The sequence below is a fragment of the Eublepharis macularius genome, chromosome 6 (assembly GCF_028583425.1).
Source record: "Eublepharis macularius isolate TG4126 chromosome 6, MPM_Emac_v1.0, whole genome shotgun sequence".
Taxonomy (NCBI): Eukaryota; Metazoa; Chordata; class Lepidosauria; order Squamata; family Eublepharidae; genus Eublepharis; species Eublepharis macularius.
The window spans coordinates 63,248,109-63,276,042 of record NC_072795.1 but is presented as its reverse complement, the minus strand read 5'-3'; the positions used below and the strand labels follow the sequence as shown (position 1 = coordinate 63,276,042).

Sequence of the window (27,934 nt, the reverse complement as noted above, 5' to 3'; positions counted from 1 at the left end):
TTGCCGGAAGTCCCTCCACTGCCGTCGCGGCTGCCGGCCGGATTCGTTCTGCGGGGGTGCGCCGCGTGGCTGGGCCCTAGTCCAGGGCGTTTGTAAGTGATGTCTTCGGGGGAAAACCCATTTTGTGCAGGGGGCGGGACGCGGTCTGGGCAGAGTGGCTTCGAGATGGCCCTGACAGCTGGTTTCTCATTCGAGAGGTGATCCGCTGGGCCGTTTCTTCAGCAGGGGAGGGGGGGGAGGTCTCTTAAGGCAGCTTGGTGCGTCCTCCCCCTCTCCCGCCCAGTACGTTTAATTTTGCTATGTGCAAACTCTCGGGCTACTAAAGGAACAGCTCCCCATTCCCCCAGCTCCGGTTTATAGTGGTAGGGGGCTCTAATCCATGCTATGAGCCAGGGCGTTCCTGAATTCCTTGGTACACACGCGCCTTAAAAAGGATGTCATATGTTGAACGTGACGCCACAGGGCAGGGTAGCCTTGCCCAAAGGCTGTACATCGCCAGGGAAATCAGACCCAGTGGCCATTCATTTGTTGTGATGCCCAAAAGCTAATCTTTCTATTTAGCTAAGAGCCTGAATTGCAAGCGCATGGCCTGGTGCGCCATCCCCGCCACTTAATTGGAGTTTCTTTCTTGTTCCTTGGGTCATCTGTTTCAGTATGCCTAGGAGATAAGTTGGTATTATGCTGAAGATAGCCGCGGTCTGGGTAGTGCTATGAACAAGGACTCTTTAATGCTAAAGAAAGGAACAAATGTACAAAACGATGTTCCTTTCAGAAGAGGAGCAAGCAACGCTGCTTTGTTTCTGCAAGAAGAGATTGTATCCAATCACGCCCCACGCTTTTATCTTTTTCCTTCTTGATAAAGCTTGCACTGTATTTTTGGGAAGCTGAGATAAGTTTCTTGTGAGAGGGCAGTCTTCAAAATTCCTGTGGAGTGTGGGGCAAAGTCTGATGCTGGATGAAAAAAATGTTTATTAAACCTTGTTGCCATAAATACTTTGTGTTTAACTTGAATGCTCCCTTACTCAGGTATATATGAGGGTGCTGTTTCATTGCAGCTACCATCTCCCTTTGGATGAGGCTAAGTTGTCACCTAATAAAGGAATATAACAAGGGTAACAACTTCTTTTCCTTTCTCTAAAACTGTAACTTTGCTTGAGCATGTTGCTTTCCAAACTCTGGATAGGGTTGGCACTCAGTTTTTAAAATTTTGCATTGTTCTTTCTCTGTTGTTTGACTTTTGATAAATGACACAAACTCGGCTTTGCTGCTTGTTTAGAAGACTGCTATAAAACTTGTATACACAGACCTGCCTCTGTGGTAACCCAGCATTAGCTCCCATGGCCCTCTCTTACAGATCATGTTGCCTTTTACTTATATCTTGGATTATGGGGGCAAGAGGTCATTATTTAACAGTGGCAGGGAAAATTTTTCCCTTGTTTTCCTAACTGTTAGAGAGGGTGTGTTTGTAGGTTGTGTAGACCAAACTGTGGAATTTGAGAAATCTGTTGAAATGGATCCTGCTTATTATAGATGTGAATGCCTTGTTAATAGCTATTATAAATGTTTGCAAATTTATCTGTATGTGAAAATTTGTACTATGTATCAATCTATAAGTGCAGATGCCTTAGAAAATAAAACAAACCATTTTTGGAAGTCCTTTAGGCAGTTTTAATTGCATCCTTATAGTGTGTAGCAGTGAAGGTTCAGCAGAAGTTGCTACATTGGATAGAGATACCTGAAGAGATTTACCTGAAATTTAAGCATGATAAAATAAGAATAGTAGAGAGGACAAAAGAATTTAAAAATGATTATGAGGAACATTTGTTTATTTATAGGGGCGGGGGGGGGGAGTATTTTTGTTTTTAAAAATCTGTCTCTGTGTGAACTGTTCCTAACTAGATGGCTATGCTGCTTTCCACATGGGGACAGGATTGTGTAGTCTTGTTGCTGCTGCAACTTCTAATACAGTACAGTGACGATGGGGCTTCCACATGGCAAGTTTACCTGCCTCAGTTCTCCAGCAGCAGCCATTGTCTCGTACTATGCCCCCTGCAACCAGGACTTTTCCAGTTTTTAAAATAGCAGTTGAATATCATTATAACTGTATAATAATTTGTTTATCAGGTTCTCTGAATTCCCAGCTTTCATTTTTTAAAAAAGTCTATTATTCCTTTTACTGTGGAGATATGTATTTCCCCTTATATCTCCATAACAAAAGGGGTTAGATGCTTGCTTTTAACAATGAAAGCAGAGTATTTAGAGAATCTGATACATAGGTTATTATAACAATATTTTATAAGTAAATAAATAATAATTTATTTATGTGGAAATAGCCTTTGACTACTTCCTGCTGCCTGTTTTTAGGTAGCATTCAGTGAGTAAAAACTGTGAAGTGCTGGGGACAAAAGGGGTTCACTTCCAAGGTCAAAAGTTGGTGCTGCCCAGTGGATACTGAGCCTCGTGTAGCTGAGCTGTCCTGTAATAACTGCTGTTCAAAGGTCCATAGAATTTTCATAACAAGTCTTTCCTTCTAGCATCTTCTATACACAGCCAGTTTTTCCAAAGGCACAGATTAGATCTTATTTTGATGCCTTTGTTACCTCCAGCCTTTGAACCGGAATTTTCCCTTGTTTAGTGCTGTTTGATTGGAGTTGCATACAATTAGGGGGTGGTAGTAATTTTCCTCTGAAATGTTAGGCTCAGGCTACCGCAAATTGCCAGACCAGACTAGACAAGCTGGATTTGCTGTAGCTTGTTTTACTCTAAGCTAGGATTTTCCCAAAGGAAGCCTTTGGAACTGAAGAGCAGAGTGAATTCTAACCAGGGACATACAGGTATGTTTTATAAGACTAGAATGTTATTTTTTTTCTCCTGGTGCCTTCACTAAGTATCTGAATTTTACTGAAAATGCCTGAAGGCCATCAGATGGGTTTATTCTTGCACTACAATTAGACTATGGAGATAGCCATACATATCTGCACCAAATTATGAAGCAGAAAAACTGCTCCTGGAATTAATTCTTATTGGCTTATGCATGTTCATATTTCATGTTTTATCAGGTTGGTTGCAGAAATTGGAATTTCTTTCTTTCCTGTAAAATTAATGTGTATTTTGAAGGTGTGGAAAAGGAGGGTGGAGAGAAAAGCTTGTGGGGTGGAGAGAGCAATAACTTTTGGTCCAAAACAAGTAGTGTTGCTTGCCATGGCCTGTTTACTGCATGTTAGGGTGGTTGCTTCTTTCAACTAATGTGACAAATTACAGTAATATCTCTGTAATGCTACAGTGGGATGAGCGACACCTATGTGTATATAGAGCATTGCTGTGCACAAAGTAGAAAGTGTCCAGGGCTGAAGTAAGACAAAAGTTTATTTCCAAGTCTTTCAATGGCCTGGCACAAATGGCCTCTTTCTGGGTATTTATTGCTTTGTAGCTTTACAGAAGCCATCAGCATGCTTGTACATCCCTTGCAAAATGGGTCTAAGAAAAAAAGCAGGTGTCTGCTGGCATCATAAAGGTTAACACATTTTTATTCTAGCATCAGGTTCTGTGTACTGGATCGGTAGAGCCTGATGCATGAAAGCTTAAGCTAGGATAAAAAATTGTTATTTATTTTATTTATGCAGCAGACAATAAAAAACATTAAAACAAGTTAAAACACATTGTTATATATAAAACAATCAGGGCTTTTTATTCAGCTGGAACATGGTGGAACGGAGTTCTGGAACCTCTTGAAAATGGTCACATGGCTGGTGGCTCTGCCCCCTGATCTCCAGACAGAGGGGAGTTTAGATTGCCCTCTCCGTTGCTGAGTGGCGCGGAGGGCAATCTAAACTCCCCTCTGTCTGGAGATCAGGGGGCGGGGCCACCAGCCATGTGACCATTTTCTCCAAGGGCAACCCACTGAGTTCCACCACCTCTTTTCCCAGAAAAAAAGCCCTGAAAACAGTTAAAATATATGTAGACACATGGACAGGATGGAGGCTCAGTGGGAATCAGTGAGGGAATTTCAGACAGAGAAGTCTTCAGGTTCTGACAGAAGATGATAATAGAAGGAGACAGTCAAATCTCACTCCGGAGGGCTTTCCCTAACTTTAATGCCATAACTGAGAAATTCCTTCCTCAGGTTGCTACCTAACTAGCCTCAGATAGTGGGGCACTCCAGGCAGAGCTCTAAAAGTGACAGTAGTAGTTGGGTACGCTCATATGGGGGTAGGTGTTCCTTGAGGTATGCTGCTGGCCCCGTGCCATATAGGACTATAAAGCACTTTGCATGCTGATAGCTTTTGTAAAGCTGCACAAATCTTAATCTTTAACATGCTACAAGACCCCCACTTGCTTTTCCTGCAGCAGATTCACATGGATACCCCTCTGGTAAAAGGTTTTTGGTATTTCTTGAGGGGACTGGATATGTTGAAGTGTTCCTTTCAGATATTTTAACCTAGGGTCAGGCATTGCTACAAGACATCTGGCATGCTACCAAAAGACGTGTCCTTTGTCCTCCAGTCAGCTATATATTTGTGCCCCAATGCTGTCTTCCACTTCATGAGCCAGGAGTGTGCATGTTTCTCAGTTGCTTGTTTCCTTTCTCCTGCTTCTTGGAACAAGTTTCCTTCTGGAAGAAGGATGTCAAAATCTATTTTGTAGCGCTTTATATTTGGAGTTGGGAGGCAGCAACTTCTTGCCTATGTCTCTCTCCTTAGTGTTTGTAGCAGTGTGGCATCTTTCTCACCTGCCCATTTAAAGACAGTGATGTTTCTCTTGGACTGCTGAGTAGTTAGAGATGAGAACAAGGTTTACTGGTTCGTGTAGCCTGCCCAGAATTCTGTCTGTGAATTAATATATGAATATAATTTTAATACACTTATAAAGGTTGCATAACGTTAGTTAGTGAAAACTTCCTGTGTGTATGCAGAAAGTTGAGGTAAAATTTACCCCATAGTCCAGATAACACCAAATAATTTAACTGTTTTTGGCCCTCACTGTAAATCTGCCATCCGCAAATTTTACTCAAGCCCAGTGAAGCAAAACTAGAAAGCCTGAGATAAGGAAGGGCTGAGGTAGAATAATGGTAATAAATTTAGGGCTGGAGTCAGGAAGTTGCTCCTAAACAGATGACACCCCCCCACACACACCAAAAAAAATAATCTGAATGAAACTTAGGTTTGCCAACCCTCCTAGTGGGGCCTGGAGATCTCCTGGAATTAAACTGATCTCCAAACTACATAGAAAAGTTCCCCTGGAAAAAATGGCTGCTTCGGAGAATGGAATCTATAGTATTATACCAGGCTGGTTCCTCCTCTCCCCAAGCTCCCTAAGGAGTCCATCCTCCCCAGCTACCAAATCTCTGGGAATTTCCCAACCCAGAGTTAGCAGTCCTAATGGGGTGAACCATTGAATGAAAAGCAATGTATGTGATCTGTGGCCTATGCGTAATTACTCCTGTTTAAGACCATTAACTGGAGTAACTCTGCATAGGATTGCATTGTTACTCCTGCAACACAGCTGATCATAAAGAACAGGAGTTAAAATCTGGAAAGACTCAAGTCTAGCTGGTAAGCTGCCGTGGTTGTATCCAATAACGTTCTTCCTGTGGTTGGACAGCACAGTAGCAGAAAATAACGGAACTCTTCTGACCCCTGCCTTAAAAAAGAATAATGCCACGTCATGCCTGCCACTTGTCATGGCCAATCAGCTCCTCTACAGCTGCCAGAAATGTATCTAGGGGGATTTGACTAATACTGAGAGGAAGCTTCCTCGGGAGACTTACTGAGTTCCCTATGGGGAATATCCCTTTCCAAGATACTGCATCTGTGATCTTGAACAGGAGCTGTGGAGTCTGCTAGTTGGTGATGCTCCTTCCCTCCCTGCTAGTCAGTGATGCCAGCTCCACCTTCCCACTTTTAAAGAAAGTGTAGTGAAGCATGTTGTTCAGCCATGCAGTTACATCCCTCTTTTCCAGCCCTTCTCTGTGAGCCCTACTTGCAGAGGTGAGGTAGATGGTGATCGGAGACATTTTTTTCAGGCGTGAAGCCTTCGGAATATCCTCGCTATTGAGCTTTTCCTATTGCATACCTTACCAGGCCACAATATTGTGTGTGTGTGTGTGTGTGTGTGTGTGTGTGTGAGAGAGAGAGAGAGAGAGAGAGAGAGAGCAGAAATGCTGTGCCTATGGGGAAAACCTTGAGGGGAGGTTGGAAAAAAACAGAAATTTGAAGAAAACTGGAAACATGTGAAATACTTGTTTTCAATCCTACACTTCTTTAACAACATAAAATGCACCAATTATATCTTAGTTGCATATACATTGCTCTATTTAGCATATTTATGAAAAGCAGACCTATAAATGCTTTGGAAGCTATCCTAAATGGGTCTTCTCAGAAGTAAGCCTCATGTTGGTTAATGCAGCTTACCCCCAGGGAGAGCTGCAAACTGCTACAGTCTTTGCAGTTTTAGCACATTTATCATAAGAAGCAGGATACCAAAAACTGAAAATATAAAGCACAAGTTGTATAAAAAAGAAAAAGTATTGGGTTTGAACAGCAACAGTCTTATGCAGGCATAAGACTAGCAGCATGTGTGGCTATTGAGTTCAACTTTTCAAAACTGAAATCATTGAACTATTCAATAGTGTATTATTATAGAATATTGTTGCAAAATTATTCACATATTAACGTATTCTTGAAGATATGTTGTATATCTACAGTCACAGTATACATAGAGGATTATCATTTACGAATACTATAGATTACCCTACATAAAAATCTTGATACTACATATTCTGAAGGAGTAAAACTTTATCTTAAAAAGTATTTCAACTCATTACAAAAAAGAACATATTTCATAGGATATTTTTTCAGTGTCCCCCCTAGATTTCCAAATTTTCCATTGAAAAATGGGGCAGAGTCCTGGGGTTAGGGGGTAGGGAATGGAAAAAAGTTTCTTCCAACATTCTCATATTTGTTAGCAACAACTGTTGATATTTCAGTCTTCCACACATTTGTTTAGATAGTGAGAGTAAGTTATAGTAGTGGTAGTCCGTGGATACTTTAATTACATGGGCTTCATATTTATTTGGATGATATGTATAAAAGTATGGGTAAATGTTGTTTTTAAAATTGTTGTATATGAAAAGCAGAAGAAGAATGTGCAAAAGGCAAGACAGAAAAATATGAATGCAATCTTCTCTCGAACACCTCCATCTTATTTGAGAAAACTTAAGCAGTAGTTTGGGACCAGGAAAAGGTTCTCATGTGGCAGCCCCACGTGGTCAGGTTTATATTGAACAGTATCCTGAGGAGTGCTCTGGAACTGTCCTTCATATCACAGAGCATTGCAAGTATGACCACCTGGGAGCTTCTTTCGAAGGAATAGACAAGGGAGCAAAAGACATTTTAAGACATTTTTAGACAATGATTTTTTTTCAACTAATTATTTAGAATCATGGTCAATCTGTGCCAAATAGAAACACAAAATATCTGGAAATTTTGAAGCCACAAGGGGGCGGGAGACCTCCCCCCCCATTTTTGAGGGAAGAACATGGAAAATTCTGAGGAAACTGAAATGTATTCAATACTTTCCTATCAAATCTAAATTTATTTTACTGATTTAATAACATAAAAGTTTCCATTTTTTGATTATATTACCAGTTATGCAACTGAAGAAAGTCCCTTGCCTAAGAAATATATTGACTTCTCATTTTATTAACAATTATTAGGATATGTATTCTTCTTCACAAAGTGTTATTGTTAAAGTTATTGTTACTGATAATTATATAGTTTGTAAGTTTGGTTTAAGAACTTTTTAATATTATTGCTGAAAAGGTTATAAATAAAAGTTATTTAAAAATAACATACAATGTATCATTTATAACAGCGTATAAAATTGTATTGTTTTTGTGTATTTATGGAATTTAAAAGGACAAATGTCTTTGTTTTCTGTAAGAAAAAAGTTTACCTAATACTTAAGAAAGAATTGCAAACCACTGGACTGTATGCTTCCTTAGTACATGTACCTTAAATTCTGCTATCTGAAAGGAAAAATAAACATTGAAGCTGGAAACCAAGTTTTGTAGAAGACAAAAGAAAGTAGACAGAAAGACTCATGCAGTCACAATAGGCAGGAGTACCAGCATATTTGGAAATCGAAAACACTGAACTCTTTAACAATGTATTAAAAGTATTATAGCATATTGTTGCCAAAATTATTTATATTTAAACAAAAATGTTCTTGAAAATGAGGTATATATCTTCAGTATAAGAATGATTGTTATCTAATGCTGGAGCTTGTCTAACAAACATTTTCCTACTATTTGTTTTGAGTAAATCCTTGTATTTCATTTCACTCATTTGAAAGGAAAAAATCATAGCATTTTTTTTCTGTGTTCCCACAAATTTTCCAGTTTTTCCATTGGAATAGAATCTTGACTCTTTCATGCTATGCCATTTTAAGTGTGAAAAACTTTGCCTTAAGAAGACTTTCACTCATTTTAAATGAGTAAATATTTCGTAGGACTTTTTTTCAAAGTTTTTGTCAGAAAAATTGAAAAAAGTCCCAGGGCAGGGGAGAAGAAAAAGATTCCCCCCCCCTAATATTCCTTACCTTTTCCTGGGCATTCACTTCTCAGTTGCCAGACAGATATCATCATCGTTCAGGATGATCCTTCTTTGGAGACTAGGTGGGTGACGTTGAGGAAGGAGGATGCAAGGGCATGGACATATGTAGAGCTGATTGGGGCTGAGGGTTCAGGGATGGAGATTCTGCGAGTTGCTAAAGAAAGGCAGTTCTGCATAGACCTACTGAGGGCTGACTTAGCTGACAACTGGTCAAGCGCTATAAAAACACAATCTCAAAATCAAGAACTATCAAAGCAATAAAAATGTGAAGAAAGCTTATTTTTATTTATTTGAAACTCTTCTGATCTTCCATCAGATATTTGCATGCTTATGAATGATAGCTGGAAATGTTACTTTAAAAAGACAAGTGACTGATTTCTGATTATGTGGAGGAGAGAACAGGAAGCAGAAGAGCCCCTGACTTCCTCTGCAGCACGGTCGTGTTTGAAATATAATGTGCCAGTCTCTGTCTGACAGAAAAATGTGCAAGCGCCTCATGTGGGGACACTGTGCACATCTTGGGTAAAGCAACAATTGTATTTCAAAATTGCCAATGCACAGACTAACAGAAGTGTGAGGCGCTTGTGGTATTCACTACTCCTGTCTGAAGTGTTTATAGTACTGTTTGTTGAAAAGATTAATTAAGGCCTTGGACTCCCATTACAGAGGACACGCAGGAAATGCCACGATCTGCTCCATAAATTCATGATTCATGAATAATAGAGAGGGTGTCCCAGAGAAAATAAGTGAGGCTGAAGTGTTTACCAGTGCTCTTCTGTCCTCTGACTTCACGTACATTGGTCTGTGTATGGTCCCACTGCAAATGCCGCTGAATTCTAGGGGAAGCAGGAATTTGAAGATGCCATTGACAAGGAAGTGTAGAAGAGACTGGGCCTTGTGTTCCTGCAGTGTTGCTTCAGGCATTTTATTTGCCTAATCCTTAAGATCTATTTCAGTGTTGCTTTGGATTGATAATGTTTTGCAGCCAAGGCAAACATAAAACAGACATCCTAACCATTCAAAACTATATGATGTGAGTCCTAAGATTTGCGGGGATATTAAATAGAGCCAGTATAGTGTAGTGGTTAGAGTGCCAGACTAGGATCTGGGAGATCTCTACTCTGCCATGAAAGGTCACTGGGTGACTTTGGTCCAGTCACACTGTCTCAGCCTCACCTCCCTCTCAAGGTTGTTGTGATGATAAAATTGAAGACAGAATTATGTATAGGGTTGCCAGGTCCCCTTATCCTCCCAACGGGAGTGGGGGGACCTGGTGTCAGACTATGGCATCCCAGTTAGCCAGAGTCTGTCTTCCTCCCTTCTGCAAGAAGCCAAGGTCTCTTGATTTCAAAAGGTTTATTTGAAAGACAGCATACAGGCCCAGATGTCCACATTCCAGGACCAGAGAGATCCTGGCTGAGCACAAACTTTGTTAGGAATGAGTTACAAAATGAAAGTTGTTACAGATCAAACCCTCTGTTCCCAGCCTCCCCCAGAGTTCACATTGCTGGGTGCTCTTCTGTGGGAAAGCTGGTTCGTCAAGGTCGACTTTGGAGAAAAACAGATAAGACGCAGTATCCTCTCCCATGGAAAGTGCGGTCATGGCTTGCTAGACCTGGAGGGAGAGAAAGACTAAACAGCTACCCAAATTAACATGGTGTGACTTAGGTTAAGTTCACTTAGCATGACAGATCCTGACACCTGGCACAAACCTTTGTTGCTGTCTTCGCACAGGCACTCCCAGCGCAGCACCATGATGTCACTTCCAGGAAATGATGTCATTGCACAGGGCCTGGGAGTGCTCCCACACTTTGCAGTGGGCTGGTTTGGAGTGCCCCAGGAGTGCTCTCAGGAGCCCTGTTCCTCTGCATTTCCCCCTACCAGACAGATGAGTGGTGGCAGGGGCAGAGTGTGGAAGCAGGGATCCCCTGCCCCCACTGGGGGGACCTGGGATCCCTGATTATGTAAGCCACCCATGGTCCTCATTGGAGGAGTGTAAGTGAAGTAAAATAATTGTATCTGGTATAGCTTTCCATCTAGATTACAGTAGTACCTGTGAGAGGTCTTTCTCTGACTGGTTTCCCTGATGTCTTGACCAGTCACCAGTTCAAAAGGCATTGTTCTGATTACTAGCTGTTGCTGCTAGGGTAAACCTGCTTAACAAGGTGTGCAGTATGACCAGATCTCCGTAGGGGCACTTTTCTTGAGATACTTTGCACTGGGGTAAAGAGAAAACCAATTTGGTTTGTGTGTATTTGATATTTGTCTGTAAAGAATTTTTCAAAGGAAAGATTCAGATTTCTTTTGCATGCTTTTCTTGTCATCAGTACAGCACACATTATTTTGTACTTGAATGTTCTTTACCTGATCACCAAATATTCCAAGAGGAAGCTGTCAGGGCACTGTTACACCTACTTACCCTCAAATAAGATTTATTTATGTTGTTTATGTTGTTTATTTATGTTATTTGTAATCCACCTTTCTCACTGAGACTCAAGGCAGATTACACAGTGTAAGTCAATATGATCAATGGCTGAGGCATTCATTGAACAATATAATAGGGTATGGATTGCAGAAATTTGAAAGATGACAACCCCCCCCCCCAAAGTGTTACACACACTTCTGACTGCTGTGCATAACTGTAACTTGTATGTGAATTTAAAATGGCCCCTCTTTTTCTTGATGGCACATGGGGATTGCTAGTCTTCCTTTGGGGTGCATACAGTAATAAGTTTATAGAAGGGGTGTGTATCAACAGTAGCTATATTAGGGAGGGGGTGGAAGATAGAACTGGAATACTGACGGGCTGGTTAACAGATCTGGTCTGCGCTGGAGCCTGCTGCTTTCCAGGGTCTGTTGACATTTCAGCCCTCCACTTGGATTTTGTGCTGCAACGTGGAGCTTTTACATCAGCTGCTGTATGGCGGGGTGTGTGAAAGTGATGCCTGAGCTGCTCAGAGAGAGGTTGCATCAGCTAGCAGGCAGCGCTCTGCTTTTTTGCGTAGAGCTGATGTGGCTCATCCTGGCTGCAGCTTCGCTTCTGGATTGGTGACTGCAGAGGAGTCACGTTTTGCTTCAGTCAAGGGTTCAGGGATTAACTCTTTCTGTCCTGCAACTGCTTCTCTCTGAAACCGCCTTTCAGTTCTTTCCAGTATTTCTTTGTGAAGAGCAGGTAGAGGCTCTGTAGCTATTGGTGCTTCTGAACCTGGGTGCAGCACTGCTTTAAGAAACAGTTCTTGGATACAGCACTGGATTGCATGTCTTCTCTGGGAATCTGCTACTAGGAAACTGAAGACAGAACTAGGACCCTCGTGTGCTGCTCTCCTGTTCTTGGTGGGATTTCTTGTGCCCTCTACTCTACATCCATCATCTGAATTTAGGATTCATCTGTATCTCTAGCTGAGCTAGCTTCATTACTATTATATTTGTAGTGGGCAGTGTGTTGTCTTTGGTTGTGGGGAGCCCTAAATCCACCCTTCATCCTTCTACCCCACTCACACACACTGGCAGGACGTAGTGTGTGACCTTTGGGCAAGTCAAAGGTAAGCCCATGTCACAGGTTGGTTGTGGGGCTAAAGCACCATTCTGAGTGCCTTGATGGAAGGGCAAGAAACAAACTGAGCAAAAAATAAAATCTAGGTGAAAATAACAGACCCCAAAATTACTTACAGTGTAATTCTAAGACGAATCACACCATTCTAAGTTCATTGGAGTGAATGGACTTGGAAGGGTATAGGTCTGCTTCAGATTACACTGTTAGTGTTACCTTGAAAAGGAATAGAAATAGGGTTTGGATATCTTGTCCTACTACTTTCTCTCTTTCCAGTGCAATGAAATTCTGAGTTTGAGGATATACCAACATCTGGATTGCCATGGAGGGACGTGTCGTCACTGTGGACTTTCCATGTGGCATATGTCACCAGGATATGGAAACTATCTGAGAGTCAGTGTTCAGAGGAATTAATAAAGACTCCACTTTTCTCTTGCAGACACTATCAATTCCCTCAGACTGTTCACCATGCTGTGCCGAGCTGCTCTCCTCCCTTCCTTGAGATCCACAGGACGATTCTGGCAGCAGTCTGATGTAGCTGGCTCCCATCCTTGTATGTATCAGGAGGGGACTCTAGGGATCCTTCTGTTATGTTGAAGAGTTGGGATATGCTCACCCGTTATAAAGTTTGTGCAAGATTCCTGATCTGGTACCTTGGTTCCAGGTAGTGGACTTCTGACCAAAATGGGAGAGATGTGTCCTCAGCGGTGGCTTGTGTGTACTCTGCCCCCTAGAGTCCTGCTGAAGTATTGACCCAGAATGAAGAACTAAGTCTATACAGTTCTGTCTTGGCTGATGTTTGGTCTGAGGGGAAAGTACATCCCTTGTCTAAAGCTGAAAACTGTCAAGTTTATTTCCACTACCTTATTGCCCCTCAGTATGCGATATTGCCCTCACAGTGCACAAACAGGCATACTGGTCAAAAATGTGCATGGGGGGAAGTGAGGGACTTGCTGCGCTTTGTCTTGTACCTGCAAGCACGTATATAGGTTCTTCTGCTGGCGTTGAAGTAGTTGAGAATGTGACAGGTGTAACTCACTGTAAGTAGAAGAAATCCATTTTGGTTTTCTTTGATGGAAGCGAGTTGTGGCACTACAGTTCACAGAGATGTGACAAGGTGGCTCACATCCTTAAATATTTGTTGGTTCTTCTTTGAGTTGTGATGTCCCCAGATTCTAGTCTCACCCTATCATTTGACAGTATCAAAGCTCAGAAGAGCTTTTATTTTGGCAAGAATGAATGCACTTCCCTCAGCAGTTTTGGAGATTAGGTACAAGAAAGTACCATATGCTAACAGAACATGAGAGAGCAGGGGACATGGTTATTATCAGATAAAAATGATTCCGTTACTCTTCCTGTGGCAAAATATATAGTGGAAATAATTAAACATCAGAGAAATTACATTAAGTAAGGTTCTTCTCATTTTAATTTCTACTTAAGGCAATAGCCATATGAGCATAGCTAGCTAGATTAGATAGATAGACAGACAGATAGCTAATCCCACCCTCCACACAGTAGGGTGCCTATGTGTAATATATAAAAACCAACCCGATGTCCTTGAATTTTCCTCAGAATATTGTGATCTGCATTAGTAAGGGAGTATTTCCCTTGTCAAAGAAGCTGACTTCAGTCCCAGAAGTTACTTGTGCTCATGTTGTCTGAAACTTTTAGAAACCAAATACTGATGAGATGAAGGAAGTAGGTGATAGATATTTTTAGCAAGCAGGGAACTGGAAAAGAGAAGAAGGGTCTACAGTTGGGTATGTTTACCTGATAATTTTGCTGTGTTCCAATCATATAGGCTTACTGGCTCCTAACCTGGTGTTAAGGAATAAGTGTGCCCGAGGCTGGAGTAATATCCCATTTATTACTGTACCTCTCAGTCGAACGCACGGCAAGTCATTTGCTCACCGCAGTGAGCTAAAGCACGCCAAGAGGATTGTAGTGAAGCTAGGGAGTGCTGTTGTGACGCGAGGTGATGAATGCGGCTTGGCATTGGGGCGACTGGCATCCATTGTTGAACAGGTGAGACTGTTTTGTGGTTGGTTGGTCACTTGTTCCCATAAACCAAATCTTGATGGGAGAGTTCAGTGATAGGTATAAGGGCAGAACATAGAGAGAAGACAGTGTATAGAGGAGCAGGTATTGGTAAAGAGAAGCACTCAAAGGCAATGCTTCTAAGACTTCCATCAAGACAAATGCTATGAGTAAACTTGCCTGTGGTACCAGCGATAGTCAGGGAGTATTGTTATCTTGACGTAGCAGTCACCATTATGCAACTGATGGGAGCTATAAGGTGGGGAAGGTTGGCTTATCCTAGAGAATGGTGTTGGGGATTATCCTGAATTCACTGAGTCATGTTTTTTTAAAATGCCCGTCTTATGTACCAGGCAGCCCCAAATGCTTCTGTCTGAAGATGGAAAAACTGATATTCTTAGCACTTCGTTGTAGTCAATCTGTGGAATAGCTTTTCCGGGGTCTACAGGAACTGGATGTGGTATCCTTTAAAAATATGAAAGGGGGAGGGCTCTGAGGCCGGTCTTACTCTGGTCTTCTTTTTGGCCTGCAGGTGTCAATGCTGCAGAATCAGGGCCGGGAGATGATGATTGTCACCAGTGGGGCGGTGGCATTTGGGAAGCAACGGCTCCGCCATGAGATCCTCCTTTCTCAGAGCGTGAGGCAGGCTCTCCACTCTGGGCAGAACCAGCTCAAGGACATGGTGAGTAACCGAGAGGGGGGCCGCCCTTCTGCATCGGTGGTGGTGCAGGTGCTGGCATGGCTAGCTGACCTGTTCTCTGTCTTTTGACCTGGGCAGGCTATTCCCGTACTGGAGGCTCGGGCCTGTGCTGCTGCTGGCCAGAGTGGGCTGATGGCTCTATACGAAGCCATGTTCACACAGTACAGCATCTGTGCTGCACAGGTAAGAAGCTTCGTACGTGTTTCGCAGTCTCTCTCTCAGCCTCCTAGTGCCTGTCTCTGGATTCTTGATCTCCAGAATGGATGCTTCTTTGCATTATTTAGAAGGAACTACCCTTCCTGCCAGCTCTGTACTTCTTTCCCTGTCTGTTACCTGGCAGTGCTTCTCCTCCGTTCCTCATTCCACTCCCCTGCCCATTCAGCGCCCATCATGACATTCAAACATCTTGACAAGCCTGGAATCGCACCAGATGAGTGGATTGCACATGATGGCTCAGAATTTGACTTACGGGACTCCTTTCCTCGCCACAAGAATCTGGAGACTGTGATAGGTCTGAGCACAAATACGTAACTGCACCAGGATGCCTTTATCAGTACTTGCCAAATGCATTGGTGATTGTGTATGTACCTCAGCAAATGCGTTTTTCTTACGGATCAAGCAAGTGTGTTAGAGGTGTGCAATCCTTAATGTGTGTTCTTTGAATGTTTAGGATGAGATGCACTTCAGCGTCCTCAGTCTGTGAGACTGCAGTGCAGGTATCTCCACTCTTTCTCAGCCTTCAAAGATTTCATACTTGGTTAACAGAAATGCTGCTGATCTGTTTTTTACACTCTTGCATCTGAAATAGGTGGGAGAATACTCTGAGTGTTCTGCTTTTATTTGAAATGTGTGACCTTCTCCCACCCCACTTCCATTTTGGAAAGGGGGGAATGCATTCTGGATCTTCTTTCCACTCCGATTCCATTGCAGCTAGTGCTTCCATCTTTCTCTGCCTTTAACACACACTCACACAAATGCAAAAGCATCAGCCAGTCCAATTTAATATGTCACTATTGTGGGTATGGCATTAAAACCACGAGCATAACAATGGCTGCTTAAAGGCTCAAAGAAGATTAGCACAAATGAACATCTCAGCGCATAGTTATGTATTTGCATCCTCAGTTTATAATTTACATCCTTAGTGGCTCCTTGCTCTGTCGACATTGGTGGTGGATAACTTTTGTCAGAGCAGTTCTTCTCTTCTTTCCAGATTTTAGTCACCAACTTAGATTTCCATGATGAGCAGAAGCGTCGAAATTTAAATGGGACATTGCATGAGCTACTGCGGATGAACATTGTCCCCATCATCAACACGAATGATGCCGTGGTTCCTCCCCCAGAGCCAAACAGTGATCTGCAGGGGGTAAACGTGGGTAACAATTGCAGTGGGTGGTTGGTGCTTACTCGCTTGTGGATCTGCTAATGCACTAACATCAGACTGTAGTGCATGCTAACATCGTAATACCCCGGATTCTTCCAAGGTGACCATTACGGCATGGTGGTGAGTGGCTTCCAGTGGTGCTTGCGTGCTTGCCTTGCTACTTGCGGAAGCAGTGCATTGGGTGGGATTGTTAATGGTTTTTGGTATTGCTTGGCAAGTTGGGTGTCAACTTGATGCAGATAGCATGGTTCCATACTGTGCAAACACGAAGTGCTGCTGGCGTTATGCCTTGCTTTTCTACAAATTGGTTTGAGTATGTCGCATTTCTCACCTGACTAGTTTTGCTGACTTCTGTGTGTCTTCCAGGTGATTAGTGTGAAGGACAATGACAGCTTAGCAGCACGGCTGGCTGTGGAAATGAAAACTGATCTACTGATTATTCTTTCGGATGTTGAAGGTATGCAAGTTGTTCCATGATCTGACTAAACCAGCAATGCCAGCATGCTTACTGAGAAATTCTGGACTGGGAAGAAACTATCCTGGGAATTATCTGTAGGCATTTAGAATATCTATGGTTACCATGTGCTCAAGCCCAAGGCAATGTTGATAAAAAAGACATTTGCAAAGGAGGGGGGGGGGAAGTACTTGTCATCTTATTTTTGCCAGTAAGAAACATAACTGTAGATTATTATTACTTGCTTTGAATTAAGGTGGAAATCTCCCCAGTGCTCGTGACCTCAAAACAAGCAGGCATGAATTTGTCTCAGAGCATCATATCCCTCCTTTTGGTTCTAAATTCAGACTCATGCTCTTTGTGTCTTAATGCCATGACGTGTGGGAAACGGCTGTTGTCTTGATACTGACAGTGCAGTCCCTACTATGCAAAGCACCAAGCTTTCTCGCTACTTTTCTTCAGAACAGTGCAAAGAAGCATAATTATACCTAATATTCTTCCTCCCATTTCAGGACTCTTTGATAGCCCCCCAGGATCAGATGATGCAAAGCTGATTGACATATTTTATCCTGGAGACCAGCAGTCTGTGACTTTTGGAACCAAATCACGGGTGGGGATGGGAGGCATGGAGGCCAAGGTGGGTCCAGCTTCTCTCTCCTGCTTTGCTTTGTGTTGGAGGAGGAAGGCAGATGTTTGCAACAGAAAGTTCTGTTGATCCCTTTATTTCTGGGAATGTAACCATGCTTTCGTTTGCTGTGCTGTGTCCACAAGAGGGACTGAGGTTGTAAGATGGCTGGAGCAAGGTTGCCTCTGTCTTAATGGTCTGCAGCAGGAATCTTGATCCGTGATGAGTTCCTAGATCCTACCAGAAATTATAATTATTTTAATTTTAAAGTATTTCTAGCCTACCATTCTTCAATAAAGGACTCAAGAGAGGCTAGCAATCACAATGTGTATTGGTGACAATGTGAATTTTTATACTCTCCTCTGTAGGTGAAAGCTGCCCTGTGGGCTCTCCAAGGAGGTACCTCGGTAGTAATTGCCAATGGAACCCATCCCAAAATCTCTGGCCATGTCATCACAGACATCGTAGAAGGGAAAAAAGTTGGCACATTTTTTTCAGAGGTGAAGCCTGCTGGTAAGTTGTAGTTCTCGGGACTGCAGTTTGTGGAGGAAGAAAGAGTGGTTCTTGATCACAGGAGAGATTTTTTTCAGGAGGCTATAGACCATGCAGCGGTAGGATATTTTAACCAAAGAGACATGAAAGAATAACAGGAGATTGGAAAAAAGTGCTTCTGTATTTGTGAGCCTTTGAGTTCTGTCAAAAAAGATCTAAGGGCCCTTGATAGTGGTTAAATGTCGAACTAGGATCTGGGATTGTGTCATGGAAGCTCGCTGGGTGACCTTGGGCCTGTCACACACACTCAGTCTAACCTGTCTCACAGGGTTGTGGTTGTGAGGATAAAATGGAGGAGAGGAGAATGATGTAAGCTGCTTTGGGTCCCCACTGGAGAGAAAGGTGTGGTATAAATGAAGTAAAAAAATAAAAATGTTCTCCCCTTCCTCTGAGGTGCTTAGGGCAGTGTATATGGCTCTGCTGTATGCCACTTTGTCCCCACCATAGCCCTGTGGGTTCATCTGAAAGAGAGCAGCTGGGCAAAGGGTAAGCCAGCACCGTCCTTCCATACCTGAGTGAGGATCTAAACCCAGCGTCAGTGAGATGCTCTACCCAGTACACCACACTGGTATTGAAATGCGAAAGGGGAAATGACTGTTCCTTGAACATGCATCTTCTGTCAGTGGGTTTGAGAAGGTGTTAAAACTTTGGAGCAAGTGGTGGCTGGAATGATCATAGTGATGGTGGTGTTATATTTCCTCCCTTGTTTTTTTCTTTATAAAGGCCCTACGGTGGAGCAGCAGGCTGAAATGGCCCGAACAGGAGGCAGGAGTCTAGCAGCACTGCAGCCCGAACAGGTACCAGCCCACTGGATTGCTTTGTGCTTTTGAAGGCTTTATGATGCATTGCCTGGTTTATAGTACATGCAAAATATGGGCAGTAGTCCCAGACAAATATGTCAACTTCAAGAAACATTAAAGAGATGGGTTTCCCATTTATAGCAGAGTAAATAGACATTTTGAGAAGAAACTCTGGATTCAATATTTGTAATAGTTGCAATAGCAAACAGAAATCTAGAGATATCTTAAAGACTAAAATTTAATTCTACCATCATTTCTCAGGGATGAGTCCTTACTTTTCCAGATACAGTGTAGTGGCCACTGCATCTGGAAGCACTACACTGGATCTGTCAAAGTGGGCGCTAGTCTAGGAAACTTTATGGTGGAATAAAGCTTAGTCAGTCTCTAAGGTACCGCTAGACTCTCATTTTTGTTGTAATGGACTAACACGAATTATTTTCAAGAAAAGATTTTGAAATGGGCCTTTTTCTGTAGTATAAGAGATGTAAGCTAATGATGTTTCACTTGGCTGGTGTAAGCATACAACTTAGCATAATTTTGAATTGGGTTCACTTTTTTCATTCAAAATCATAATGATCAATATCTAATGCTATCTATGGTGTGATATAGATCAGGCGTGCAACGTTTATGATCCAGCATCCTGAATGCTGGCATCTGGACAGGCACGGCCACTGTCAGGGCCTTAATTAGCCTCCTGTTTTTCTGCCTACAAAGAGCAGAGAGCTGTCACATACTCAGCAGGTCAAAACACATTACCTGATTTTGGCCTGCTGGGTCACCAGTTGTGTAAGCCAGAAACAGAGTGTGTTTGGGGTTTCAGTAGCTGAGAGAACAACTCCAGAAGGAGAATCCAGGCCTTGAACTCTGCAGGCCTCTTGAAGCACAAATCACTACTTTTGTCTTTATGCTTTTATGGCCTGCCACATCCACTTCAACAGAAAGAAGCTGTTGACTGGATTGGCATGAAAAGCTATTGGCAGGTGGCTGCTGGGGAGGCAAAGTTGACTTCTAGGGACTAATTTGGGTTGCAAATCAGGCTGGTTGGGTTGCCCATTAGCAGTGCAGCAGAGGACTAGATGAGGAACCTTGGAGGCAAGATAAGAAAAATAATGGCTCTGCCAATGCAGCTAGAGAATGGAACAGAGAGTGCGGCAGAGAGAGCTAGAAGTGCTGCCTGTGCTGCTGTCTTGACCAGGTAGCTTTACAGGATTAAAATGTTTGACATTTATTGTGTATTTTCCTGCAGAGAGCAGAAATCATCTATCATCTTGCTGACCTTCTGACAGACCAGCGAGAGGAGATTCTTCAGGCCAACAAAAAGGATTTGGAGGAAGCAGAGAGTAAAGGTACTGTGGCAAAAATAAGGATGTTGAAATATACACTATGCTGATGAATGTGAGATGGGAACAATTTACTGTCAGGCTGAGGGATGATGTAGGACATGTCTAGGGCTGCCATTCAGAGACTGGGTGATGAAATTCTGGAAGAATCCAGAGATCTTTGGACAATGTTTTCTTGAATTGTGGGGCCTCTTGATTCATTGCTTAAGTTTAGCATCATTTTATAAGCCATCTTTTCCCTTTGAAAGCATCTCCCCCTAAAAGTCTGGATGTGCTTAGTTTCTGTTGGCATGATGCCACTCGAGGAAAGGATTTTCATAGATCAGTTTATTATTTCTCCTACTTTGCCCACCAGTTGAAGAGAAGTAACTTTGTCCTTAACCACCGATCAAGGCTTTTTGGTCATGCTTCATCTTAAAAACAGAAGAAAGGCAGCAAGCCAAGGTCAGCTGGCACTCAGCTGCACAGTTGTTTGATAGTGCTAGGTGAAGAGCGGAAGTGCTTTCAGCAAGGTTACTTTTCCTGCTCTAGGAAAAACCCAGTATTGTATCCACTATGTCTGTGTTTTCAAAATCAAGGGAGTTTCCTCTGCATAAAGCCTTAACGTAGCTGGTTAGATGGTCAAAAACTAGAATGTAAGGATAGGTGCATTTTACAGTACTTATTCTGGAAATTGCCACATTATATTATAATTAGATCTCAAGCTTGACCATTGTCATCTGTTGGTAAAAAAGTCAGGTGAGAGGCTTTCAGTTCTGTGGCTTCCATCTAATTGGTGTACCTATATAGTTCATTATTTTTTGTACATACTGGCTGCCCAGATTAAATAAGAGACCTTGTTCATCTGCTTATTTATGTTTATGTGCTGCTTTAAAATTGCGGGACAGAGAGAGAAATGTTCTTTCCTGTACTTTTAACTGGTCTGCAAACTTGTTTGTGTTTTTTGACCTTTTGAGGCCACAGTTTGCCTTGCATGGATAACAAACTATTTTGGTTTGGGTGGAACGGGAGGCCGGCTGACCTACATGTAGCCTGAATTCCTGGCTTCCTGCTTCAATTTCAGGGAGACTGGCCCTACCTTTGTTGAAGAGACTCAGTCTGTCCACTTCCAAACTGAATAGTTTGGCCATTGGGCTGCGTCAGATTGCAGCATCTTCACAGGATAGTGTTGGCCGTGTCCTTAGAAAAACACGAATAGCAAAGGATTTGGAATTGGAACAAGTGACTGTGCCTATTGGGGTCTTACTGGTGATCTTTGAGTCCCGGCCTGACTGTCTTCCCCAGGTATGTGAGTAATATTAATTGAGTTTACAGTGGTGTAGAAGGATTTATTATTGTGGGCATTTCTCCCCTATCAATGTGGAAGGAAAATAAATGATACTAAAGTATTGGCAACCCAGGTCCATGCACTGTCGACAGGGTTGGCTTTGGCTGAAGGAGATCTGATTCAAGTCTGTCTCTTTCCTTACAGGTATCTGCTTTGGCTATTGCTAGTGGAAATGGCTTATTGCTTAAAGGAGGGAAAGAGGCATCACACAGCAACCAAATTCTTCACCATCTGACCCAGGAGGCCCTTTCCATCCATGGTGTTAAGGATGCAGTGCAGTTGGTGAGTACGTAGAAGCCAACATGTGGGAGAGGAAGCCCTGGTCAAACAACCCAGGAAGAGAAGCAAGCCTCGAGCTTAAAGTTCTTGAAGAAAAATGGAAAGACCAACATGTTTTGATTTACCATGTTTCTTGGGGCTGTGATGTCCAAGGAGAGGAGAAAAATCTGTTTTACTCTGTCGGAAAAGGACATTATTCATTGCTTGTGAAGATGGGTTTGCTTTTTAATTACTGAAAAGTGTTGTGCTTCTTAACACCAGCTTGAGAGTCCTGTCAGGGCTTGCAGAGGCCGCTGCTGGGCGGGGCACTGGGCGGTCTGCTCCTGACATCAAAGGGGGGGCAGGGATTCTGCAGGACCTTGCTCCGTGGAAGAAGGGGCAGTATATATCACCCAGACTCCCTCTCAATCCACTAGCTGGCCTGCTCAACCTGTGCCACTCACCCTCTTTGGCCTCTGCCATCTCCTCCTCCTTCATCCACTCTCCTCCTTGCCTTTGCTCTCCTCTCACTCCACACCATCACTCCTTACTCACACCCACCACCTCAGAGCTCTTCCTAGCCACCTTATATAGGGTTTCCCTTCCCCGCCCCGCCCTCCTTCTAGGCTTGTTCCCTCTCCTGACTTGGCCCAGCTGTGCCTTCCCTCAGGTGTTTCCCTCCTACCACTAATCCCTTCTTGGCTTCCTTGCCTTGCTGGCAGGGTGGGGTTGAATGCGAGCCATCCCCAGCTGAGGTCTCCTTGGCCTTGCTCACGAGGAGCTGCCCCAGTAGGCCTTTGAACTGCTGAGCTTGCCTGGCCTTGCTCACGAGGAATTGCCCTGGCCAGCTTCTGGGCTGCCTGCTCATTGATGCTGGGTGGGGCTGCCCATCTCCTCCCCCAGAATGCCTGTGGCAGCTCCACCTGGAGGGGCTTGGCTCCTAGCAACTCCTGAGCCAGGCTGCTGTCCTCTAGCCGGGGTGTGGCTCTGGGCTGTAGTGGCTGCTTCTCCTCCTTGGCTGGTAAGGGCTCTGTTTGGGCTGCTGCTGGGTCCCTATTCCCCCTGCCTTGGCCTTTTTCCTCTGTCCTGCTTAGCCCCCTCTTTTCCCCCTGGAGGGTGGGACTGGCTGGGCTCTCCCTGCTCCTTCCAGCCCTCTGAGGCTTTGGCCTTTCACCCCTTCCCCCTGGAGTGGGCAGGTTCTGGACCTGGTTGCTGGCTGGGGTGGTAGGGCCACTGCCTCCCGGTTGCCTCCCACTGCTCCCTCCTGGCAAGTCTGGGGGCTGGGACTCAGACCCTGGACAAATCCCTCTTCTCCTAACGGTTAGAAACAAATCCAGATTTTTTTCTCCCAGGTTCATTCCATAAAGATGGTTCTTCTGGGCAAGGCAACAATCCTAGACTTGTCCATGTTTTGAGTCTGTGATCTCTTTAGGGCTTGTCAGAACACATGAATCTGAATATTTGCCCGCTATTTTGGTGCCTCGTTCCTATAGAAGCCAGATATTTAACAAACTACTTATGCTGGCTGGACATGTTCAAGACTCCTTGCCCTAAAATAATTCTGCACCTTCTTGTTGCAGATATATTCTGTATATTTCCCCAACTTATTTTCACACTTCCATCTCATTGTTTTATTCACATGCCTTACTTTTGTTGTAGGGTAAATTTTGTAAGATCTTCTTGGTCTTTACAGGTCAATACCAGGGAGGAAGTAGAAGACCTGTGCCGTTTGGACAAGCTGATAGATTTGATCATCCCCCGTGGCTCATCTCAGTTGGTTCGGGATATTCAGAAAGCTGCTAAAGGGATCCCTGTAATGGGTCACAGTGAAGGGATTTGTCATGTGTACGTGGATTTGGAGGCCAGTGTTGAGAAGGTCACTAGAATAGGTGAGAGTGTGCTAGTCGATGATTGTAACAATAAAATTGAATTGAATAGGTGAGCGTAGGAAGAATTTGTTTCTAAAGAAGCTGGGTTGAGTGGAGAGCGTGAATACAAGCCCTTTTCAGACATTACAACTCTGCATGCCAGGAGTCTACTGCTGTGAGCACATGCTGCTCCCAAGGCTCCTGATATGTCATTACCATTTTGCATGACAGGAAAGACCAACATGTTTTGATTTTTCCATGTGTATGCAGCTTCACATTTGTGCTAAGCAATAGTGTATGTGCATAGAAAATCTGTGTATTGCTCTAGTCACACAAAATGGCAACTACACATATCAGGAGCAGATCTGTGCTCCTGTCGGTAGGCTCCCAGTATGTATGGTTATAATGTCCAAAAAGAGCTTCAATCCTCCACCAATCTGCTTTTTTCAGGTGCTTTGCAGCAGTTTTGTAACCTGCAATTGCATGTAATCATGTGCCTTTTTTCATCCAGTGAGGGACTCAAAATGTGAATATCCTGCAGCTTGTAATGCGCTGGAGACACTCCTCATTCATCGGGACTTGCTGAGAACCCCTGTGTTTGACCAGATCATTGACATGTTGCGCGTGGAACAGGTGAGGGCTGTTTGCTGTGGCTTGAATGCGAGAGAGAGTGGTCACATAGTGAGGTGATGACTAAATGGGGATATTGTAGATGCAAGCCCTGAAGATTTCCCCATCTCACTAGGAAAAATATAATTTTTTTGCAGTCCAAGAATAGAGCATGGCTTGTCTTATACAGAGGCAGATTCACTAGCAGTGGCTTTGCAGAGCTGAAGAGCCGTAGAAGATGCTTGTTTGGAAAGCAAAACACTGTTGAGAGCCAGTTTGGTGTAGTGGTTAAGAGTGCAGGACCCTAATCTGGAGAGCCAGGTTTGATTCCCCACTCCTCCAATTGAAGCCAGCTGGGTGACCTTGGGCTAGTCACGGCTCTCTCGAGCTCTCTCAGCCCCACCAACCTCACAGGGTGTTTTGTTGTGGGGATAATAATGACATACTTTGTAAACCGCTCTGAGTGGGCATTAAGTTGTTCTGAAGGGCGATATATAAATCGAATGTTGTTGTTGTTATCATCATCATCACCATCATCATCTGAGTATGAGGTTCCTGGGGATCAGATAGCTTCTTGCTGATCTTCAACAGCAGGAATGGATAGAATCTGTTGGTATAAGATAGCTCCTTGCTGGCTCCTCGCCAGTTTGGTTTAGTGGTCAAGAGCATGGGACTCTAATCTGGAGAACTGAGTTTGATTCCCCACTCCTCCTCTGGAAGCCAGCTGGGTTACCTTGGGTCAGTCACAGCTTCTAGGAGCTCTCTCAGCCCTACACACCTCACAGGGTGATTGTTGTTGTGGGGATAATATGGGTGTAGTCAGTAATGCTTTGGCCATAAGCTCCTGTTCTTTTGGGCTTTTGTGTTTTAGGTATATTCCTGTTGTATAGTTTCAAATTATTGTGTTAGCCACCTTTGGTTCTTTTTAAATAGAAAAGCATGTTACCAGGACAGAACAGTTCCAATAGGCTTTTATAAAGGAAGTACTAGAAAAGATGTCTGAGCACATTTGTTTCAGATGTGGAGGAGAGTTGTTCATGGGAGAAAAAAACATTTAACTGTGAGATATTCATATGGGAGATATTTGGAAAAGAAGTGTGCTATGAAGGATTTTGTCTCCCACCAGGTAAAGATTCATGCTGGTCCCAAATTTGCTTCATACCTGACATTCAGCCCATCAGAGGTGAAATCCCTCCGCACAGAATATGGAGACCTGGAGTGTTGTATTGAAGTGGTGGACAGTGTTCAGGATGCTATTGAACATATCCACAAATATGGGAGTTCCCACACAGATGTCATCATCACAGAGAATGGTTAGTGTCGGAATAGACAATTCTACCTGTGGCTAGCCTATAAGGGATTCTGTTCCTGTTAGAGGCTCCAGGCTTGTGTTCAGTGCTTTGCTTTTTAAATTTAGGGTATGAGAGCCCTCTCCAGTTTGTGCTCTCCTCTCTTTCTGTTATAGTTGCATCAGAAGTTCTAAGCAATGGCCTGTATCACAATTCCTTCCCTTGCCTGCATTACTCAGAGTATTTGAGAGGAGCACTGCTGGTGTGAGGAGGCAGTGTGACATAGGTAGTGTAGCATGGGTACTTCCCATTTGACAAGATCTTCTGATTTTAATCAGTGCAATGTCGGGGGAGCATGTCACAATAGCAGGCACACTTGGCTGTCAGAAGGATCCCTAATACAGATGATGCTACTTTTTGATATTTTCCCCTTTATAAGACTGCATATGTTTAGAAGCATTCTGCAGCCCAGTTGTACATATGGCGGGGTTCTATTGTTAAAAAACTGAGTCTTTGTTTTTGCCTTTTTCAGAGAAAACAGCAGAAATGTTCCTACAGCATCTGGACAGTGCTTGTGTGTTCTGGAATGCCAGCACTCGCTTCTCGGATGGCTATCGCTTTGGGCTAGGTAAGAGAGCATGCTGGGTGCCTCACACAGTTTGAGGACAAATGAGAACTGGTTAGAGGCTGAAGGTGTATAGCTGCAGAAGGAGGGAACTGGCCTTCATTTTGATTAAGGCTTACCATTGTTTTAAGAATATGTAAATAGCTTTCCTTTTTGTTCTCTTAAAAAGCATTTGGTTTTTAGACAAGTCTTGATGTACTTGTAGAGAGGGAGGGAGCATGCGGGTGATGGGTGGATGGTATGCAAGAACAAGATGACAGTGTAGAAGTTAAGGATGGCAGTTGTGAGGGCAAGAGATGCCATTTATCACTGTTTATCTATATTTTGAACCCACCTTTTTCCCAGCAAGCTCAGGGTGGCATGTGTAGTTCTGTGTTCTTTCATTTTACAACAACCCTGTGATGTAGGATAAACTGAGAAAGAGTGGCCTAAGGTCACCAAATAGGGATTTGAACCAGAATCTCCCCATTCCTAGTCTGACATCTCATTGGCTCTGAGTCATTAGCTGTTTTACTTTCAACATGTATTATGGTGCTGCATTAAAAAGGAGGGCACAGCCTGTTTTTTAAGATTTCCTGCTTTAAGAAGTAGGAAACAAATTGGAAGTATGCGGGAGAACAAGAGCTGGGAAATGAAGTATCTCTTGTGAGACACCTGGATTCTGGTCCTCTTGTCTAACTCTACCTTTCAACTCATGTAGGCGCTGAAGTTGGCATCAGTACTTCGCGAATCCATGCCCGTGGGCCAGTGGGCATTGAGGGGCTATTAACGACAAAGTGGCTGCTGAGAGGAGAGAATCACATTGTTTCTGACTTCTCTGAGCAAGGAAGTATGAAGTACCTTCATGAAAATCTCCCTCTCCCTCAGAGGAACACCAACTGAGAACACAGATGGAGAGAGTGATGTTTATGGAGGCTGTTACCATTTCAGGACTGGTCTGAGAAAGGAGATGGACCTTCACTGTCAGGCGTGCCCTGTGTCTGCACTCTGGGCTTCCAGGACACTCTGTTGTGCTGTTAAAGTGGGGACACACCAGGCCATGTTCTGTTCCAGAGTTCTTTCTCCTAATCCCATTGTGCTATGCAGGTAGAGATGCTGCACATACCATCACCTAACAAGGAGCCTTGGCTCCTGCAGTAAAAGACAGGGAACTCTGGTCTTCCTTCACCATTCTCCAAGGTGGGGATCTTTGGGGGGTTGGTAGTGGATCTATTTATTATGCTTCTCTTTTCATTCCAAACACCTCTAAACACTTTTTTCCCCTTGAAGCTGTCTTGCTTTGAGAAAACATTAGATAGAAATTTCTGCTTCCTTTGGAGATTGCTATGGAAATACTGTACCAGTTTGTCTTATTTAAAAACACTGAATCCGTTTAATAAATATTCCAGGTACTTAATGAATGGTCTTCAGCAAAGTAATGGTTTTCATACTCAGTCTCTTTTTGTTGACTGATGAGAAACAATCACAGTTGTATAGCACAGTTGAGGCTTTCATTATCCTTTTATGAATATTTGTACCAAATATTTTTGTTTGTGCATTTTATATGGGATTTGATTTCCCCAGATAGATTGAAAACTATTTTTCAAACTTCATGGTTTTTCAGAATAAAACTCCCTTGCAGTATGATTCTGAATTCTACAGCTTTGTTCAGCGGTGATACAAGTTGTATGTCCCATCATAAATACATCCTCATGTCCTTGATGGTTGTTACTTAAGTAGCACTTCTAATGTACAGAGTGTTTAACAGTCCTTTATTCATTTTTTCAGACAGACAGCATCCTAATAAGGGTCAATTACTCCTGTTTTAAAGATTGGATGCAGAGGCTGAAATACTCCTGATAGTAACTTCCAAGTTGAATTGTGAACCAAAGCTTACTAAATCCAAGACTGGTGCTCCTCCTCACATC

The 27,934-nt window shown here is 43.2% G+C and overlaps 1 protein-coding gene across 6 annotated transcripts; it reads left to right on the top strand.

Annotated features, from left to right (window-relative positions):
* Positions 1-31: 31 nt before the first annotated feature.
* On the top strand, positions 32-27,650 carry ALDH18A1 (aldehyde dehydrogenase 18 family member A1). Of its 6 annotated transcripts, none has more exons than XM_054983284.1 (18): positions 32-92; positions 12,602-12,715; positions 13,964-14,187; positions 14,732-14,881; positions 14,978-15,082; positions 16,110-16,268; positions 16,647-16,737; positions 17,247-17,371; positions 17,728-17,872; positions 18,635-18,708; positions 19,958-20,057; positions 21,115-21,335; positions 21,523-21,660; positions 23,330-23,525; positions 24,016-24,137; positions 25,240-25,426; positions 25,935-26,030; positions 26,728-27,650. In XM_054983284.1, exons 2-18 carry the CDS (start codon positions 12,631-12,633, stop codon positions 26,907-26,909), a joined length of 2,400 nt encoding a protein of 799 aa, XP_054839259.1. In that variant the 5' UTR covers positions 32-92; positions 12,602-12,630; the 3' UTR covers positions 26,910-27,650. The 6 variants fall into 6 exon arrangements, with proteins under 6 accessions (XP_054839259.1, XP_054839260.1, XP_054839257.1 ...); XM_054983285.1 differs by lacking the exon at positions 32-92 and adding an exon at positions 139-197; XM_054983282.1 differs by lacking the exon at positions 32-92 and adding an exon at positions 1,076-1,112 and having other exon boundaries at positions 16,110-16,262.
* Positions 27,651-27,934: the final 284 nt, after the last annotated feature.

What these genes read in the sequence shown, in the direction of transcription:
- ALDH18A1 (XM_054983284.1), top strand. Translation starts at nt 12,631, where the DNA reads ATGCTGTGCCGAGCTGCTCTCCTCCCTTCCTTGAGATCCACAGGACGA. An exon ending in TGGGAGGCATGGAGGCCAAG is followed by an intron (nt 17,372 to 17,727) that starts GTGGGTCCAGCT and finishes TCTCCTCTGTAG; the next exon opens with GTGAAAGCTGCCCTGTGGGC. An exon ending in GGAGGAAGCAGAGAGTAAAG is followed by an intron (nt 20,058 to 21,114) that starts GTACTGTGGCAA and finishes CTTCAATTTCAG; the next exon opens with GGAGACTGGCCCTACCTTTG.